Source organism: Loxodonta africana, chromosome 5 (assembly GCF_030014295.1).
Source record: "Loxodonta africana isolate mLoxAfr1 chromosome 5, mLoxAfr1.hap2, whole genome shotgun sequence".
In the NCBI taxonomy this organism is placed as follows: Eukaryota; Metazoa; Chordata; class Mammalia; order Proboscidea; family Elephantidae; genus Loxodonta; species Loxodonta africana.
Genome location: NC_087346.1, coordinates 89,129,088 through 89,149,640, shown reverse-complemented (window position 1 = coordinate 89,149,640; position 20,553 = coordinate 89,129,088). Strand labels below are relative to the sequence as shown.

The 20,553-nt window shown below is 36.3% G+C and overlaps 1 protein-coding gene across 3 annotated transcripts in view; it reads right to left on the bottom strand.

Annotated features, from left to right (window-relative positions):
• The window catches only part of UBA6 (ubiquitin like modifier activating enzyme 6), a 105,108-nt gene continuing 84,555 nt past the window's right edge, over positions 1–20,553 (bottom strand). For 2 of the 3 annotated variants that reach the window (XM_064285752.1, XM_023555094.2), the window contains exons 26-32: positions 19,400–19,471; positions 15,333–15,450; positions 13,786–13,979; positions 12,535–12,662; positions 11,528–11,615; positions 11,235–11,329; positions 1–5,205 (exon numbers count right to left, since the gene is read on the bottom strand). In XM_064285752.1, coding sequence (XP_064141822.1) covers positions 5,070–5,205; positions 11,235–11,329; positions 11,528–11,615; positions 12,535–12,662; positions 13,786–13,979; positions 15,333–15,450; positions 19,400–19,471 — 831 coding nt within the window. In that variant the 3' untranslated portion in view covers positions 1–5,069. The remainder of the gene's footprint in view (positions 5,206–11,234; positions 11,330–11,527; positions 11,616–12,534; positions 12,663–13,785; positions 13,980–15,332; positions 15,451–19,399; positions 19,472–20,553) is intronic. The other variant, XM_010595706.3, reaches the window with a different exon arrangement.

Genomic DNA, 20,553 nt, shown 5'->3' with positions numbered 1-20,553 from the left:
AAAAAAAAAAAAAAAAACCTCTGTGGAGAATGCCTAGCATTAAATTATTTCTACAAGCAATTTTTCAAATACAATACTGGCCTACGATTAAAAGTAACCAGGCACACAAGGAGACCTAACCCTAAGAAAAGGACTAATAGAAACAAAAGAAAAATAAAAACAGACCCAAACGTTATTAGACAGACTATAAAATAATTACATTTTCTATGTTCGAGTAGATAAAAGATTGAAAATTCTGGCAAGAGAACTAGAAACTGCAAAAGTGACAAATTTGTAGATTTACATATTTACAATTAGAAATTTGAGAACTGAAAATAAAAAAGGGCTAAGAATAACAAAAACACTCTTACAAAACAATAAGTTTGGACAACTTGCTCTGTCAAATATCAAGAACAATATATCTGCTGTCTTAGTCAGCTAGGGCTGCTGTAACAGAAATACCAAAAGTGGATGGCTTTAACAAAAAAAAATTTATTTTCTCACAGTCTAGTAGGCTGGAAGTCTAAATTCAGGGCATCAGCTCCAGGAGAAGGCTTTCTCTCTCTGTGGGCTCTGGAGGAAGGTCTTTGTCATCAATTTTCCCTTGGTCAAGGGGCTTATCAGGTGCAGGGACCCCACATCCAAAGGATGTGCTCTGCTCCTGGTACTGCCTTCTTGGTGGTATGAGGTCCCCATGTCTCTCTGCTTGCTTCTCTTTTATATCTCAAAAGAGACTGGCTTAAGACATTATCTTATCTTGTAGATCTCATCGATATAACTGCCGCTAATATAGTGATAGGATTTACATTACAACACATCGGAAAATCTTATCAAATGACAAAATGGTGGATAATCATACAATACTGGGAATCATGGCCTAACCAAGTTGACACATATTTTTGGAGGACACTGTATCCATGACATCTGGTACACTGATAAAGACAGTACAGTACTGGCACAGGGATAGAATAGAAGAAAAAAATTAGAAAGAGACTTGTATGATATACGACTGTGATGGCACTGCGGAAAAGTGAAGTAAGAATAGACTTTTCAATAAATGATGACTTTTCCCACCATACACTAAATTCCTTGTGAATTGAAAACCTAAATGTAAAAGGCAAAACTAAAGCTTTTAGAAAATAATACAGGAGAATATCTTTATGACTTAGGGGAGGAAAAGATTTTTTAAACAAGTCACAAAAAATTCTAAACTTAAAACAAAAGACTGGTAATTTTCACTATAGAAACATTAACAAATTCTTTTTACCAAACAATATCATGAGAGGAAAATCAAGCCACAGAGTGGGAGAAGGTATTTGCAGCTATATAGCCAACAAAAGACAGGATACATAAAGATTTTTTATAAATCAATAAGGAAAATGATGGCCAACTCAACAGAAAAAAGGATAAAAGATCTGACAAGACACTTTACAAAAAAGACAGTCCATATGATCAATAAACTTACGAAAAGGTCTACTTCTGTTAACTGAGGAAATGCAAAGTAAAACCTTCAAACATACATCCATTAGACTGGTAAAATAAAAAAAAATCTGATAATAGCAATGTTGACCAAGATGTATAGAAACAGGAAGTTTCTACTGCTTAGGAAAAAATTTTATTATCTAGTAAAATTTAAGATGTGAATTCTCTATGACCTAGCAATTCCACTCCTAAATACATACCTATAGAAACCCTTGTAGATTCGCACTAGGAAATACACACAATAATGTTCACTGTGGAACTGCAACTGCCTCAAACTGAAAACATCCCAATTGCCCAGTTAATAGAATGAACAAACTGTGGTATATTGATGCAAGGGTACTGCAAGGGTAACTTATACACCAATGGCAATGAATGAAGTACAGCTATGAGCAAAAACATGGATGATTCACTTAATACTGAAAGAAGAGAGTCATTCAAGAACCCATACGGTACGATTCCATTTACATAAACTTCAAAAACAGGCAAAAGTAAACTGTACCGCTTAGTTTACATGCATAGGTGGTGAAATCATAAATAAAAACAAGCACACAGTTATCAAAAGGCAGGACAAAATATGTGCGTTAGGAAGCTGATTGTGATTGGGAAGGGACACCTGGGGAACTACAGGGAGGCTATTAACGTTCTATTTCTTGACTTGAATGATGGTTATAGAAGTTACTTTAAAATATTTGTTAAACTGCATATTTTATGTTTTATGTACTCTTTGAATGTGTATTTCTCAATTACAAAAAGAGAAGCTATGACATGACAAAAGGAAAATGAACACAGAGAAATTACCAGATTACTCTGAACCTCAAGATCTCAACTTCCTGTTTTTTTGTTTTTAAATCTGTGCAAAGTAAAATAGTTAAACCCATACCTAGGGTTTTTCTGCAACCGTGATGAGTTTATGATATTTGTAATAGCTGGAAAAAAAACACTAGGTCAAGAGATTCTTCTCCAAGATTTCAAGGGAATAATTTTTTTGATCTTTATTTGTATTAATTATAAAATTGTGAACTGTAAACTTAGCTGATTCTTTTTCTTATGCCTTGTCACTGTTACCACCAGGTAGTGCCATAAGAGATAAAAGAACAAAAACAAAGATACACATCTACTTCCAAGTTCTACCTTTGGGACAATATATGAAGAACTTATAGACAGGTAACATCATTGCTTTGAACTGTATAAAGGAGTGGACTTTAAAAGCCCCCAACCCACAGTCTGGGTTTTATCAGCTCTTTAAGTTTTATGTGGTCACCACCATTTCCTTCCATCTGTTTTAAGACAGTTTCTAGGAGGCCAAAAGTACTGTGAAGTAATGTCTCTCCACATATAGTGACTGCTCTATCTCCTCAACTGCAAAAATTGAAAATTAGGGAACACCAAAACAACATTACTCACAAAATGAATAGCAGAATCAGAATCCCTAGTCAACTATGGAACATCAATTACAAAGATATTGCCAATTTTCCTAATTTATTTTTAATAAGTAAAAAATTACTCAGTGGTACTGTATAGAATCATTAATTTTTGCATCTGGTATTTCAATCACAAACAGTGATTTCACAGTACAGAAATAAAACAGTGAGAAAAACTGTCATTAACTTTACCCTGGCTTTCTGGATTAGTAGCACTAAATAGAAGAAATGATGGGAATACCCATTATCTACACAGGAAAAAAAAAAAAAAAGGGCAATGACAAAAATGGCTGGTGGTTTTAATCACAAAATGAACCTAATGCTTATTGATGTTGTTTATCCGCTAAAGCACTAATGTCTATAAATGTGAACTGATGGCACATGATGAAGAAATCTGGAGACTTAGATCAAATATAAGCAAGCTATCAGATCACCTGTAAGGACTGATGAATGGCTTCCTGGAAAATACGAGTTACTGCCACAGAGAAAACAAAGTGGAAGAGGGGAAAAAGACTTCTTATACAAAAGTTCTTTTGTTGTTCCTAGCCAATCAAGTTCCAAGTAACAAAGTCTTGATTTTCCTGGCTTCAATTTTAAGTAACATTAATTTTAAACATTACAGTTGTGATATGTATGATGGGGAAGGGTAAGACATGGTGAACAAAAATGGCTTATTTCAAGGTAGCCACTTCCTTTAAACTCATGTCTACTTCTCCCCACTCACCAATATACACATTATCCTTCAATCATACAAATTCACCCATCACCCCCTAATATATTTTCCCAAGTGGAAGTTTTAATGATTCTTTTACAGAATAATGAAACAATCTAGCTGGCTGACAAAGTAAACTATTTGTACTTGGAATAAGAGGAAAGTAAATACAGAGTGTAAAAAGAGATGGAATTGGAGTAATAATACTGATGTCAATCTAGTTTTTATCATAGTACCTATTAATGGCCTGAATCAAGAAAAGCAGCGAGAGGAAAATGACTCCCTATAGTTATAAAATGCCAGTTGCTTTAGAATGTACAATAGCCTCAGAAATAAAAAGAATCACTTACTGTTCTCACTGAGTTTACAGTGGTAAATGCACTTTTTGTCATTTTAATGAAAGCATTTCCTCAATATTTCATATCAGAAAACAGAAAGTTTCTATCAATAAAGGTTTTAAAAAATAAATTTCTATTTTAGTCAACATCACCTTCCTTTCTGGAAATGGAGAATAAAAGAATGAGCTTTTCTTTAAAATAAAAATGAATATTAATTTTTTTCTGTCCATTTGACCACTGGAAGAAAAAAAATCAAGACTCAACTAGTGAAAAATTTTTAATTTCTCACTTTCATCTATTTCTAACAACACTCTGTTTACAAAATCTTTTAGTTTTACATACTGTGGCAATCAGGTTTAGAGTTTCAAATAAATAAAGTAGCCATATTAGAAGGCATAGTGAAGAATCAAATGATTAGCCACATTTACCTGTTCACATTCATGGATTCTTTACGAAAGTTGTCAGAGTCCATAAAATACTGTTTACACTTAGTCAAAAGTTAACATGTGTCATCTGACCTACTGCTCATGGCTTACAACACTGATACTATCAATAAAAAGCCCGATTTTTGGGTGACTGTGATACAACAAATTCTGGCTAAACTAACAGGTAATAGGAGAATATATTTTAACTGCACAATTTAAAATATCCACTTTTTATCCACTGCCACCATCTCCCCCTGCACTGGTGTTAAATTCTCAAACTTAGTTATCAGGAGTACGGGGTGCCAAACACTATTTTTATAGAAAAACGGGTTTCAAATAATAAATGAAAAGAACTCATAAAATAGGATTAAACTGTTTGGATAGCTACATTTGTTACTTTCAGTTTCTTGATCCTTATCTTTTCCAATCATGGAAAGAGGTTAATACACACATTTGTTGCAAGCACTACAAAAGAGCATTCCAGTTCAAACTTGCTTGAGATCACATCCATGTATGAAGCACTAGACAAGTGTACACTATACTCCAAACTGTTTTACAATTCTTCGATGTAGTTTCCTACTGGTGTTTCCTTTAAATTAAGGCTTCTTCAAGGAGAAATCCATAATATTATGAGCTAGTATTTTTAGATTCCGAATTAAGTGCACTCCTTCCAAAAAGTAAGTAGTACTGAAGTAACTTTAGAAAACTTCTGTTAATCAGCGTCATGACTGAAGTAGTATCTTACTGGAGGTCCAGGCAAATCTTCATCTCCATCAGTGTCTGGGGCAAATGACACAGTAAGATCCACATATTTCTTTTCAGTAGAAGGTTTCACAAGTTTATGCATTCTAAGAAAAATAAGCAAGAAAAAATAATTTGGTGAATTCTATAAAATGAAAGAGTGAATTGCTGACTCATATTACCAAGATAATCTAGACTTGTATCTAGATTCTAAATTTGTTTTTAAATCTAATAATCCATTTGCTTTCACATATTCATTTTTCCTTATGCAAAGTTCTAAACTTAAGACACTCATTTACCTAAATGTGAATCAATTTGTTGTTGTCTCGTGCCATCCAGTTGATTCTGACTCAAAGCAACCTTATAGGGCAGAGTAGAACTGACCCCCAGGGTTTCCAAGGCTGTAATTTTTATGGAAGCACATTTTCCCTCTGCAGGAGCAGCTGGTGGGTTCAAACCGCTAAGCTTTCAGTTAGCAGCCAAGAGCTTTAACTACTGCTCTGAAGTCTCTTTTGACTATATACATATGTAAGGAGCCCTGGTGCTGCAGTGACTAAGCGCTCAACTGCTGAAAGGTCAGTGGTTTGAACCCATGAGCCACTCTAGGGGAGAAAGATGTGGCAGTCTGCTTCTGTAAAGATTGGAGTCTTGGAAACCCTATGCAGGGGGCAAATCTACTTTGTCTTGTAGGGTTGATATAAGTTGGAGTCAACTCAGCAAGGGGTTTGGTTTTTGTCTGAATCAATTTGGACAACCGCTGGTAATGATAAAGAATACAGACCATTTATTAGGAGACAAACAAAAAATGAGCAATACTTTAAAGAAATGAATCCTCTTTAACTCCCTATAAAGTTTGGAGGCATCATTATGCAAACTACAAATACCACAAGGGTAAGTTTTACCTTTCCCTTATGTTCTACACTTATCCTGTCTATTAACTGAAAAACCACTTCCTCCTTGCTTCTGTCACTGGTGTCATAAATCAAGCCACTACCATATATCCCTTAGATTATTGCACTACATATTAGCCAGCTGTCTCTTTCCAATTTCTCTATTTCCAACCTATAAAGCCACCAGGATTCTTTTTAAAATGTAAATTTCATATTATTCAGCTGCCTAATAATCAATTATATATTGTATGTAATGTTACTATCAGATATTGTATACCTACCTCATGCCAGGCTCTGAACTATATAATCTTATTTAATCCTCAATAACATCTCTCATATTTTACAAAGATATTTTGTCCCATATATTCCTTTTCATTCTTTCTATCATCCATTCTTACTACATCCTTAAGCTATTCCAAAATAGTTTATTTTCCAAAGAGATTATGCATCATACAATATGACAGACTGAGAAAGAAGTGGGGAAAAAACTTAGAAGGGTAAACTGGAAACCGGATTATTAGGCATATTGCAGATCATTATAAGGGCTCTGGCTTTACTCTGAGTGATATGGGGAGCCACTGCAAGATTTTGAGAACAGGGGCATGATGTAACTAATGCTTAAAAATAATCACTCTGGTTACTGTGTTGAGAAAATGACTGTAAGGGCTAAGGGCAGAACAGGAAGACCTGTGAAGAGTCTACTGCAGTAATATAGGCAAGAAATGATACAGGCAAGATATGATGGCAGTTTAGACCAGGGTAGTTGTAGTTAAGTGACGAGGACTGGTCCGATTCTGGATACAATGCTAATGGACTGAAGGTGGCATGTAAAAGAAGGAGAGAAGTCAAAAGTGATGTCAAAATTTTTGGCCTGAGCAAGTGCAAATATGGTGCTGCTATTAACTAAGATGGAAAACAGCGCCAGTAGAGTAAGACTTGAAGATCACGCATTAAATTTTGGACTTACTGAGTTTGAGTTATTTATTACTTATTTACGCCAGTTATCAATGTACTGTTTCTCTGCTCGAAAATTAACTTTCTTTGCTCTGCTTTGTGTTCTGAAGTTGGACCCTGTACATCTTTCTCCTCTGCCAGCTGGCACAACATAAGGCTTTATCAACAAAGGACACTGAAGTGATATTGTAAGATGATGGCGGCAGGAAGACATTTCCCTTCTTGGTTCTGGTAATCCATTTTAATTCAGTGCAGAAACTGAGGACCCCTGCGGACCAACCTCTGTTGTGCCCTCAGGCCACTCTCCCTACCCAGGGGTCTCTTCCAGTGGACTCCATGGCAACTCTAGTGATACCCTTCCCGATTGCTGTACAGTTGATTACAACACATAGTGACCCTACAGGTCAGAGTAGAACTGCCCCATGGGGTTTCCAAGGAGCACCTGGTGGATTTGAATTTTCAACCTTCTGGTTAGCAGGTGTAGCTCTGAACTGCTACGCCACCAGGGTTTACAAACCTGGCCTTCCCATATTCTCTGGCAACACTGGGCAGCTTCTACAAATCAGCTCTGCAGCAAACCTTCTGGCAAGTTTATTTCCCAGTGGCCAGCTACATGCTCTTGTGGCAGCCATATTCTTTCTGAAGACATTTTTGGAAGTAACAACTGGAGGGGGGGTGTGTGTGTGTTACTGGCATCTACCGTGTAGAGGTCCGGGATGCTGCTAAACATCCTATAACGCACAGAACAGATCCTCTCACAATAAAGCACAGTAGCTGCCTTTTTTGGGTACCTGTTACTTCTGGACCCTCACAGTCCTCTTCTACCCGCTAAAATGCCCTTTATCAGTGATTCTTTATATTAAATCTTACCTGTTCAAATAACTGGTATGATTTCTACTATCTCCTGACTGGTCCCTGGCTGATACACCATGTGTTATGAACTATGTCTCCCCAAAATACACATTGTAAACCGTAACCTCTATGCCTGTGGTGTAACACTGGTGGTGCAGTGGTTAAGAGCTCACTGTTAACCAAAAGGTCGGTGGTTTGAATCCACCAGCTGCTCCTTGGAAACCCTATGGGGCAGTTCTACTCTGTCCTATAGGGCCGCTAAGAATTGGAATTGACTTGAAAGCAATGGGTTTAGTTTTCTTTATGCCTGTGGTTATAATCTCACTTGGGAATGGGTTGTCTTTGTTATGTTAATGAAGGATTAATGTAAGGTTGTCTTGAGTCAATCTCTCTTGAGATATTAAAAGAGATTAAAGAAACAAGTGAGCAAACAGAGATGGGGGAAGACAGATGCAAAGCCACATGAAAATTGCTGTGGAGCAGAAGCTCAGAAGAGGCAAGCACGTTCCTCCAGAGAGAAAGCCTTTCCCTAGAACTGGCACTCTGAATTAGAACTTCTAGTCTCCTAAATTGTGAGAAAATAAATTTGTATGTTAAAGTCATCCACTTGTGGTATTTCTGTTACAGCAGCACTGATAACTAAGACACCATTTAAGTGGAGATACATAGAAGGTAGTTGGATATATTAGTCTGGAGCTTGTGAGGCTCCTAGATTTAGAATACTAAATAACATGTAGATATTTTTTAATTTAAAGCTATGGGGCTAGATGAGGTTTTCAAAGGACTGGGTACAGACAGAGAGGAAACATCACAATATTAGGAGGTTGGGAAAAGAGGAAATAGCAAAGAAAACCAAGTGACAAAAACTATATGAAAGAGGGAAGAGTCAAATACTCGTGACAGACCAATTAAGTTGAGGATTCAGAAATGCCACTATTGTATTTAGCAACATGAGGTCACTGATAATCTTGAAAAGAACAGTTTCAGTAGAGAGCAGGGACAAAAACTGAAGCAGAACGGGTTTAAGAAAGAAAGGGAAGGAAGCATTGGAAACAGTAGGCAAAGGTAATTCTTTAAGGAGTTTTGTGCCAAAGGGGGCAAAGAAATAAGGTAGAAGCTGATGGAAAATGAGGGAAGTAGGTCAAGACAAGATTTTTGAAGACAGGAAATAACAATGGCTATGAGCCAACAAAGTAAAAAGCTGATGTAGGTGAAAAAAATGAGAATTGCTGAAGTACATGCCCTTCAGTGGGTAAGACAGAATGAGCTCTAGTACACATCTATACATTGGAAAATGCCTTTTGAGGAATTGCATTGGCAACACTGGGCAGCTTTATATAGGTAGGCAAGGCAGATGTATACTGAGTCGTCTTGTTTGAGAGAGAGAAAAGGATGTTGGTTGTCATTTGAAGAAAATTCCTTGAAGCTCTTTCTGTCTAAATTCTACTGGGATTATCTACTGTCAGTATTCAAGTGTTATCAGGCAACCTCCAAGCACAAGAAAAGGACAGAGTGTCCCCTGATAGTTAAATCTTGAAAACTCAGGATACACTTAAAAGATCAAAGCAGAAATATACAATTCCTTTACAAAAAGAATGAATGGCTTTTAATTCTACAGAATGTAACTAATCTAACAGATTGTATTATTTTAGGAAACAGGGTACTAATTAGAATGATGCACAAATGCAAAAAAGGGAAAGTGTAAGTGATGGGGGGCTAACGCTGACAAGGCCCATTCACATAACATCCAGGTTAGAGAAAGCCTTTTATGCAAAGAATTATGGAGACATGAGTTAGATCTTTCTCAACTCTCTTCCTCTTACATTTCGCTTCCAATCTATCAGTAAATGTTAACAGACTCTACCTTCAAAATATATCCAGATCAGTTCTACATCAACTGCTACCACCTTGGTCCAAGCTGCCATCATCTCTTATATGGTGCCATGGACTGAATTGTGTCCCCTAATAATATGTCAACTTAGCTGGGTCATGAGTCTCAGTATTGTGTGATTGTCAATCATTTTATGTGACTTCCCTGTGTATTGTAAATCCTTCCAGTATGATTAAATGAGATGGATTAGTGGCAGTTACACTGATGAGATATACAAGATTAGATAGTGTTTTAAGCCAATCTCTCTGAGATATAAAACAGAAAAGCGAGCAGAATGACAGAGGGACCTTGAAACACCAAGAACGGGAGCAGAGCACATCCTTTGGACCTGAGGTTCCTGCACTGAGATACTCCTTGACCAAGTGAAGACTGATGACAAGGATGTTCCCTCCAGAGCCAACAGAGACAGAAAGCCTTCCCCTGGAGCTGGCACCCTGAATTTGGACTTTTAGCCTACTGGACTGTGACAGAATAAACTTCTTTGTTAAAGCCATCCACTTGTGGTATTTCTATTATGGCAGCACTAGATGACTAACACATATGGATTATCACAAGAGCCTCCTAACTGGTTTAACTGCTTTTATCTTTTCTTCCTATTTATTCTCAATATATGATTACAGCGATTCTTTTAAAATAACAGGCTATGTCTTTTGGCTAACATAATCTGTATCTTGCCTGCCTAGCTCCCTTGCTCCCAACTTCCTCATCTCATACCACTATCCCTCACACCAACCACACTTCAACTTCCTTACTACTTAAGTTAACAGTGTTTTATAGACCTTCTGAACAAAGTTAAGAATGCTTTATCTCAGAGCCTTTGCCTCTGTTATTCCCTTGACCTTGACAACTCTTCTTCCCAACGTCCACATTTTTGCTCTCTCTCTTCCTTTAGGTCTCTGCTCAAATGCTCCGTATCAGGTTGGCTTTCTCTGCTCCACTCATAGAATGCTATTATAGCAACTCAACACTCCCACTTTCCACATTCTCTTTTCCCTTTATTTTCTCCATAATAGTTATCACCATTTGACATACTTGTGTAGTTGTTATGCAAGATCCTGAAGTAGAGGTAACTTTGCTTTGCTCAGTGCTATATCCCTAAAGCTCAGAATAGCGCCAGACATATAATTGGTACTCTTTAACAAAACAGTATTAAATAAATGAATAAAATTATTTGGCATTCTTGTTTTATATCCCAGTCTCATAAGCCTGGTCATTATGTGTCTCCACAAAAGAGATGGATTTACTTTTACTCACTGTGTTGAGTAAATCAAGTTTTTAGGACTACTGGCTGAAGAACTGACTCTGGACAATAATAAATTCACAAAAGTATTGTATTCCTATGAATTTTTCTTGAAAGGTAGCCTGTTGGTGTACACTTGGCATATTTACTATCTTTATAAAAAAAAAAAAATCTTTACGGATACCATTAATTAGATAAGAGTAAATCACATCTTTATCTGAACTTCAATAACCTTTATATATAATTTTCTGGTGTGGATTCAGCTTATGTTTCAATTCTTGTGACCCTTTCATATATACTGATACTTACGTTAACTTCAACCTTTTAGCATGACCAGGCACTACAGGAACATAAAGCATCTTGACTCCCTGTACCACCATCGTTGGCTCAATTCCATACTTTTCCTAAAAGTTAACACCCAAAAGAGAAAAAAATCAACACCCCATCCAAATATAAAATTCTGAGTGACAATGCTGATTTGCAACCAGTAAAAAGAGAGCAAATAAACTCTTGTTAAGTAGTACTGGTGACTTCCAATGAAGTTATGGATAAAACAGCAGACCCCAAGCTACTAATGAACCAAGTAAACAAAAGTGCCTCACTTTGACTGCATTTATGAAATCCAAGAGAGTAAAATCTTCTTTTCCATGTATAATCCATCTGTCCCAGATCGTAAATGATATTCCATTTCTGTTGTAAAAAAAATGTTCAGAACGGACACATTTAATTTTCTTCCCTTTAATTAAAAATAAAACCTCAGCAGTCCATTATTTGTGATTTGGCTAGAAATGAACATGGAGGAAAAATACCACATCTTAAATATTTCAGAATCTTTTTTGTCCATCACACTAAACAGGTAACCATTTTTATCAGTATCTTGTTGATCCTTCCACTGTCTCATTATAAATCAAAATATCTTAGTAAGAGTGCTCTCTAACATGTGTGTGCTCTTCCGTCTCTCTCTCTTTAAACAGTTGCATAAGTTTCATTTTCTAGGTGTTCTAGTTCCTCATTGCTGGACACTTGGGTTGTCTCTAATCTCTGGCTATCATGAGCAATGCCAGGATAAATATCCTATATACATACATTTTAGATGTGTGCAAATGTATTTGCAGGTTTGAAATATGGTACCCTATTTCCTTAATTATCAGCTATATTATTTTGCACTCTCATCAGCAATGTGTGAGAGTTCTTGTTTTCTCACAGCCTTGCCAAGGTAGGTGTTTTCAAACTTTTGGTTGGTGCCCATCTGAAAAATATCAGAGAAATGGTTTTGAATTGTCACACGCCTTGTGGAACTAGATCCCAAATTCAGGATCCACAGACACCAGAGTGCCTTCTAGTTCATCTGGCTTAAGAAGACAATACAAAACAATAAAGAAAGCACAATGCTATCCAGTGTGGCAGGTTAAGTGCTGTTGGAGTTCTTTGGCTGGTTTAGTCAAGAAATGCTTCATGAAGATGGGATTTGATTTGGTCTTCTAGTGATTGTTAGGATTTATAAATATATATAGAAGAAAAGAAGAGGTGAAGCCAATATCTCTCTCTTAAAAAGTAAAATATTTTAGTTCACTTTCATTATATAAGAGAAATAGACCTTCATGCATACCTGATTTCAGTTTTTCTTACTTCAGATGTCTCTGTAAACACTATAATTGGAATGGCTAAGTTCAGGAAACAATTTTTATAAGCTTCAAATGGATAGCCACCAGCTACTTTGAGCATCTCCAATGCAACCTAGATTTAAAAAAGTGATCTGATTATGTAAAAGCCTAAAACTATTCATGACTGTAACTTCATCTATTCAATTTTCCTAAATTCTTCTCAAGCATTTCTCTTTAAAGAGAAACAGCAGCTATCTGACCACAGTAATGTAAACAACTTCTTTTTAAGTCTCTCCACTTTAAGTATATTTTATACTTTCAAACAGTTCTATACAGGATGAACAAAGTTATTCAGAAAAATACATTAACCTGATTATGTAATTTCCTTAGAAAGCAGATACTAGGACTTAAAAAATACAAGTCTAAAGTCATTTAACAAAGGTACCAAAAAAACCAAAGCAAACCCGCTGCCATCGAGTTGATTCTGACTCATAACGACCCTATAGGACAGGGCAGAACTGTCCCATACAGTTTTTGAGGTGAGGCTAGTGGATTCGAACTGCTGATCTCTTGGCTAACAGCCAAGCTCTTACCCACTTCACCACTAATTTAGGTACAGATAGCCCTATAAAACTGCTAAGACTAACAATACAGTACAAAATAGTGCAGTATAATAACTGAGGACCATACTAAAGATCCTGCATCACCAAGAAAAAAATTACAATGGGAATGGAATAACTAGAATAGAAATAATGTTGATACAATGTGAAGAATGCAGCCAATATCACTGAACGATACGTATAGAAATACTTTATTAAAAGAAAAAATAAAGAAAACATTAAATTGAAGAAAATCCAAATCAGACATAAATTACATTTTTTTTTTTAAAGCAAAGAACTAAAATCCAATATAATCAAAGAGCAAAGATTAGGGCAGTTCATTTTATTCAAGAAAAACAGGGCTCCTGGTTTGTATGTAGGGTACAAAGGTAACTGATAGGATTATTACCTGCAAGAAAAATTATAATCTATTTATTTTGAGCTTATTTTTTATATTAAAATGTTTATATATTTTTAAGATCTCAAAACATGGATTATTGCATTTTCAGAAGTGTTTAAAATTTTAAATAATAAGATCAATATTTATCTGCTCTCTAAAATATCTGACCGGGGATGGCTGGGGGTGGTATGGTGGGTCCAAGACAAAGAAAAGGCAATGCAAAAGAAGCTCTTTACTTCAAAGAGTAATAAACTCACCAAGCCAGACACTGCAGCAGTGGATGTTGCTATAGCAGGTATGATTTTACCAGCTATACGTTTTGTTTTGAAACGGTTAGCTGGTTCAATACTATACATCTTCGCACGAAGATTGGATGCAGCTGTGATGAAATCTATGTGCCCATTATGATCATCATCTTTTTCAAATGAAAGTACTGCCATCTGAAGGTCACCTGATCATAACAGGCAGAAAAACAAAGTTGTCTAGCAAATAGAAAAGGTTTAACTTGGTAAAAAGGAATGTGGGTTCATTAAAGATTCTTTTGTTTGTATTTTTAAATGATGGATTTAATACTACTAAAAAGAAAAGTTTCTATATAAAAAGCATTGCTCCTTGTTCAGTGGTGATAAAAAGATAAAAGATAAAGTCACGTACAACATCTGCTACCAAGTGATTTACAATAAAAATAAGTCAATGTTGTGCATTGTTCAAAAAACTGATCCCGTAAATACTATTCTGAAACATTTACCCTCTGATAACTAAGAATAGGGTGAGTTGGTCAATAGGTCTTTCTGAAATCTTTCCAGGTCATTCTGTAAACAGGGATAACCTGATCTGTGATAAGAAAATAAGAAAAGGTACTCAGTTTTTTCTAGAACTAAAATCATTAAATTAAAATAACTCTTTTATTTGTAAATTAAATAGTTGGCTATTCTAGGTCATTTTTTTTCCTGAAATTTTATTGGCTTGTGCATAAAATCACCAAAGTTTGGGAACTGTTGATTCATATAACGAAACGATGGTGAACAAGCCTAAGAACATTAGTAAACAGCTCTGTTTTAATACAGACGGCTTAAAAACTGAGGACTTAAATGCCTTGATATTTAAGACCATTTATGCAAGGATGTATGTTGGTCAACTCAAAGAGTCCTAATCAGTAATTACAGAGACTAAGAATCTAAGAGACCTGCCTATGTTTCTTTTCCCTAAAGTGATTTAACTGGGTCTATCTAAGGGTTTTTTTTTTAATCTAAGGGTTAGTCTCCACAAAGACCCCATTTTTAGTTAATTAGGCTAACCATAAGTTAAACAGGAATTACAAAACAGAAGCAAGAACTAAAACAATCAGAAAAGCAACAACACATCAGTCAATGCGATTTGGAGAATTAGATTTCAACCTCTGAGCGTGGGGATGCCAGCCAAACCATACCCATTGCTATAGTCTATTCCAACTCATGGTGACCCTATAGGACAGAGCAGAACTGTACCACAGGGTTTCCAAGGCTGTAATCTTTATGGAAGCTGACTGTTACATCTTTCTCCCATGGAGCGGCTGGTGGGTTCTAAGCACTGACCTTTTGGTTGGCAGCCGAATGCTTAACCACAGCGCCACCAGGGTTAGTGTTGGGAAAATGGTGAATTTAGTCAGTTAAAGATGAACAGAGACTTTCACGTGATCATAAAATCAATTAATACTATTGCTATTGTATTGCTTTGTTATTTAATCCCACAAGATTTTGGTATAGAGTTTAGTGAAAATAAGAAGTTACCCAGTTCAAAACCTATTGTAAAGACTTCCCCTTACTTTTGGTAGCTTCATTAGATGAAATAGCCTTTTCTAGTTGGAAAGCAGCATTCCTCTCATCTTCATTGCTAATGGGAACATGGTCTGGTTTCCTTGCAGTTTCATCTGTTTGAACAACCTTTAAATATATGTTATGTATTTGTTAATGTTACCACATCCTTTACCTCATGTTTACCATTTATCCATCTTATCAAATAAATTACATAAAGAGAAAGGGACCTATATTGTATCCTCTCCATCTATTTTAATCAGATTATTAATCATTATAGTACTTCATATCTTTCATTAGTAACTAAGATTACATTATTTATGTATTTGTTGACTTGTTTATTACCTATTTCCTCACACTCCTCACATGTAAATTCTATGAGAACAGGAATCTTCACCTATCTTGTCCAGTGAGAGAACTCCAATGTATCTAAACAAAGTTGCTCACAGTAGGTGTCGAAAATATCTACCGAATACTCTGTAAGATTTGAGTCCATACAGACCTCTTAAAATTCCATACTAAAATAAAGTTAACATTAATAAACAATTAGTTGTTTAAGAAGTTGTTTTCTAAAGAAGAGAATGCCTTCTTTCATATAGAAAGTTTACCATGTTTAGGGCAGCACATACCACAAATAATTTATTTTTAAGAAATTACTTCTCAGTCATTTGATGGGGTGAATGTATTTTACATGTGTCAAGGACATGAATTTTTGGGGGCCAAAGGATGGAATGTCATAGATTGAACTGTGTCCCCCATAAATACGTGTCACCTTGGCTAGGCTATGATTCCTAGCATTGTGTTATTGTCTTCCATTTGTCTTTTGATGTAATTTTTCTATGTGTTGTAAATCCTAATCTCTGCCTGTGGTTAATGAGGCAGGTTATGTTCAAGATCAGGTAATATTAAAGAGGATTAGGGTGGGATGCAACACCCTTACTCAGGTCACATCCTGAACCAATGTAAGGGGAGTTTCCCCAGGGTGTGGCCTGCATCACCCTTTTATCTTACAAAAGATAAAAGGAAAGAAAAGCCAGCAGAGAGACAGGGACCTCATGCCACCAAGAAAGAAGTGCCAGAAGTGGAGTGTGTCCTTTGGATCCAGGGTTCCTGTGCTGACAAGCTCCTAGACCTGGGGAAGATTGATCACAAGGACCTTCCCCCAGAACTAACAGAGGGAAAAGCCTTCCCTTAGAGCTGGTACCCTGAATTTGGACCACTAGCCTCCTAAACTGAGAGAGAATAAATCTCCCTTTGCTAAAGCCAGCCACTTGTGGTATTCCTGTTACAACAGCAGTAGATAACAAAGATACCATTTATGAGGATAATGAAGTTAATATTCTCAAACCAAGAAATAAGCTACATTATCACTAATTATAGTAAAACCAAAAGCATTGCTGTCAAGTCGATTCTGACTAACAGTGACCCTATATAACAGAATAGAATTGCCCCCTTGGGTTTTCAAAGGGTGGCTGGGGGATCTGAACTGCAGACCTTTTGGGTTAGCAGCCAAATGCTTAACCACTGCACCACCAGGGCTCTACTAAGTATAATACTATTTCTTACTTAAAAAAATACATCCAACTCAAGTTTTTACAGATTAAACATTATTATAAGCATTCAAGAAATATTAAGGAGTCAGGGAATAGAAACATTTGTTTGCCAGAATGCCAAGTTAAGATTTTTGGCTGTGGCATCTGTAACTAGAAGTGCTGGGCCCTGAAGCCTCAGTGTAAGCTGCTTCAGGGAGTTGTAAAAAAGATCATAATTTATGTTAAAACTGTAGCTAAATCGCTCAGGATAATTTATTACCCCAAAACTTTGATACAGAGAGCAATGCAAGTCAGAAAATGTATTGAAGCAAAAGCATTAAATAAAGGCCGACAAAGTTATTGAAGCATCTTTCCTTGACTATATCTAGGAGATCTGCCTGTGAGTAATATGGGCTCCATGTTTATTCCTGCAGTACTTTTATCCTTTATATGCTACAAGTCATGGACGTTTCATTCAGCAAACTCATCTACTTGTACAAAATCAATGCCTCTAACTTTCTCTTCCCTAAAATAAATCACAGAGTGGAAGAGTGTAAACACCACATCTTTTTTGAACTTTGTAGGGCTTAGCTAAAGGGGTAAGTGGAACAGACAGTTGTTTTGTGGATTTTTTTACAGCACTTACAAAAAAAAAAAAAAATCTATACCATATACATGCAAAAAAGCATACTAAATATTTTAAACCTTCCTATTTACCCCGCCTAAATTTTATGTCCCATTTTTATTAACACCCTCTATAAATCTTTTTCTTCCCAACATTATTTACCTGGCAAAATCAACCCAATTTTCCATATACAGGTAGTCCATAACTTACGACATAGTTGAATTATTACCAACTGCACTTAGGATCATCTGTTTTTTTTGGTTTATCTTATCGTTAGTAATATGTACTACATACAGTGTTGCAGCGCATGATTTGCTGATGTTATCATTCTCAGATGTTCAGAGATTGAATTTATAAAGATTCCAATAATAAAAGGCAATAAAAATGAAAACAAACAAAGAGGTCATTCTATTTACGTCAGAACTGACAGAGCTGTTGGAACGGAACCCCATCCCAAGTCACCCCAACCGTATTCTGTGGTTGAATCAAAGCTGTTAAATATGACTACAGAAAAGAAATCCTCTTTTCTCTATATTTAGTGGAATACATTAAGTGGCTCCTCAGTGCTGTCTAGCAGTTCTACTACATTTTCTAATTACGTGATTTTTCCCACTTCCCTGGGCAATTACTTCACTTTTTTTTTCCTCTGTTCAAACTTCCTTTATCTCCTCCTCAGCAGTTAAGCTTGCTTCTGGTGTCAACTAAGAAAAAAACAATCTTTTCTCTCTCACTTCATTTCCAATCTATTACAAATCCTGTCAGGGCTACTGTAAAATATGTCCTACGGGATTCAACCTCTAATCACAATTTCCCTGCTACCTTCTACCTTCATCCAAACCATCACAACCTCTTATGTTACTGTACTATCGTAATAACTTTTCCTGCTTCCCCTTTTGAGCCCCATACAGTCAATTTTTAACACAATAACCACAGTAATGTTTTTAAATGTAAGTCAGATCAAGTCAGTCCTCTGCTCAAAAAGCTCTACTAGCTTCTCATCTCATAGTACCTAACTACCTCACTAATTTTCAATTGCCTCATTTGCATGGGCAATGAATAAGGAAGATGGAAGAACTGATGTATCTGGATTACAGTGCTGACAATGAATACTGAATATACCAAAGGCTGAACAAATCTGTTCTGGAAGAAGTATAGACAGACTGCTTCTTAGAAGCAAGGATGGCAAGGCTTCATCGCCCTTGATCTCCCAAAGTCCATCTACTTTGGACATGTGATCAGGTAGGATCAATCCCTGGAGAAGGCACGCCTGGTAAAGTAGCGGGTCGGTGAAAAAGACGAGGACCCTCAACGAGATGGATTGACACACTGGCTACAAGAATGGGCTCAAACATAGCAACGATTATTAGGGGAACACAAAACCAGGCAATGCCTTGTTCTGTTACACATAACGTTGCTATGAGTTGGAATCAACTCTGCAGACGTAACAATAACCTCGCTAATATCTTCTACCACTCTTCCCACCTTGCTTACTTTTCCTCCATAACAACTTCTGGTCTTAAGATCTTACAAGGCCTTTCTGCGCACTTGTTTTTGCAGCCAGCACTGCCTTTTCACATTATCAGCAAGGCTCACACTCTTTACTTCCTTAAGGTTTCTGTTCAAGTGTTCTTTATTAGAGAGGCCTTTCTCTTCCATCCATATAAAATGACACTAGGTCATCATTACTTCCATTCCTTTTTTTTTTTCCTTAACACTTATCTCCATGTTGCAATTATACAATTAGCATTTGTTTGTCTCTGACCATTAGAATATAATCTCCATGAAAACAAGAACTTTGTTTTGTTCACTGCTAGATTCTCAGGCTTAAGAATGTGATCTGACAGAAGTAGAAGTTTAGTAGCTATTTGCTGTATGTGGAACTCAATTACTATTTGCTGAATGAATGAATTTCTAAACATACCTTGTTGGAAGGTTTGAATTCCTGAATCTTGACATCAGAAAGAATATCCAAGAGGGCATCTGCTGACAAGTCCTGTTTTTTTTAAAAATAATTTTATCAACAAATATATTCTTCTCATTCTGGGATTCTAAAGATAAAGGCATCCTTTATTATATTAAGATATTTCAATAACTTATCATCTGATTATTTAGACCATAACCATTTTGAGACATTTAACTTTATTTCTATAGAAATACTGTCCATAAAGCCTATGGGAAGGGTGAAAAACTACTTATTAGTCAACAAACCTGAAATATTAGTTCTTATTGCAAATTTCTAAAAAGGTAGTTTTAGGACTGGTTGTGACTATCTAATTGAGTCTCTTGAGATCAGGGACTTTTTCATTTCTTTTCCAGTTCCATTTGCCATTGAGACTCATGGCAACCCCACGTGTGTCAGGTGTGTCAGAGGGCAACTGTGCTAAATAATAGGGTTTTCAATGGCTGATTTTTTCAGAAATACATTGCCAGGGCTTTCTTCCAAAGTGCCTCTGGGTGACATCAAACCTCTAACATTTTGGTTAACAGCTGTGCATGTCAACCACTGGCACCACCTAGGGACTCCTTCATTTCCTTTATCTTTAATGTTTTACAAAGTTCCCTGCACAAAGTTATATAAGTAGGCCCCAGGTGATGAACAAGATGTGTTCCTGTGTCTTTAAGCTGAATTTGTAGGTAAGTTGGAACAGGTGCATACGGTTATGAGTTGGAATCAACTCCACAGCAACAGGTTTGGCTTCGGTTTTAGTCTACGAAAAGGCTTGAAGCCTTTTAAATGATTTCAAAGCTGTCAGTGCAGCAAGTGAAAGGATTGTGGTAAAGAATGTGTTGCAAGTAAGGGCTGATTCAAAGTGAGAGCAAATTTATATAACATTAAAAAGCCAACTAAGTCTGATGTTCTTAACCTGGGGACTGCCCGTACTCAATAAATACTGACTCAATAAATAAATGAGTAAGTGGAATTCATATTTTGAGAAGTAGAAAAATATTTTAAAAGATCAAGATGAAATCAGATGAATTTAAGGCTATCAAATCCAGATTTATTAAGAAGCAGTTTAGGGAAAACTGAGATATACTGCTTTTGAGATCAACCACCACTCCTACGTGCCCTTCATA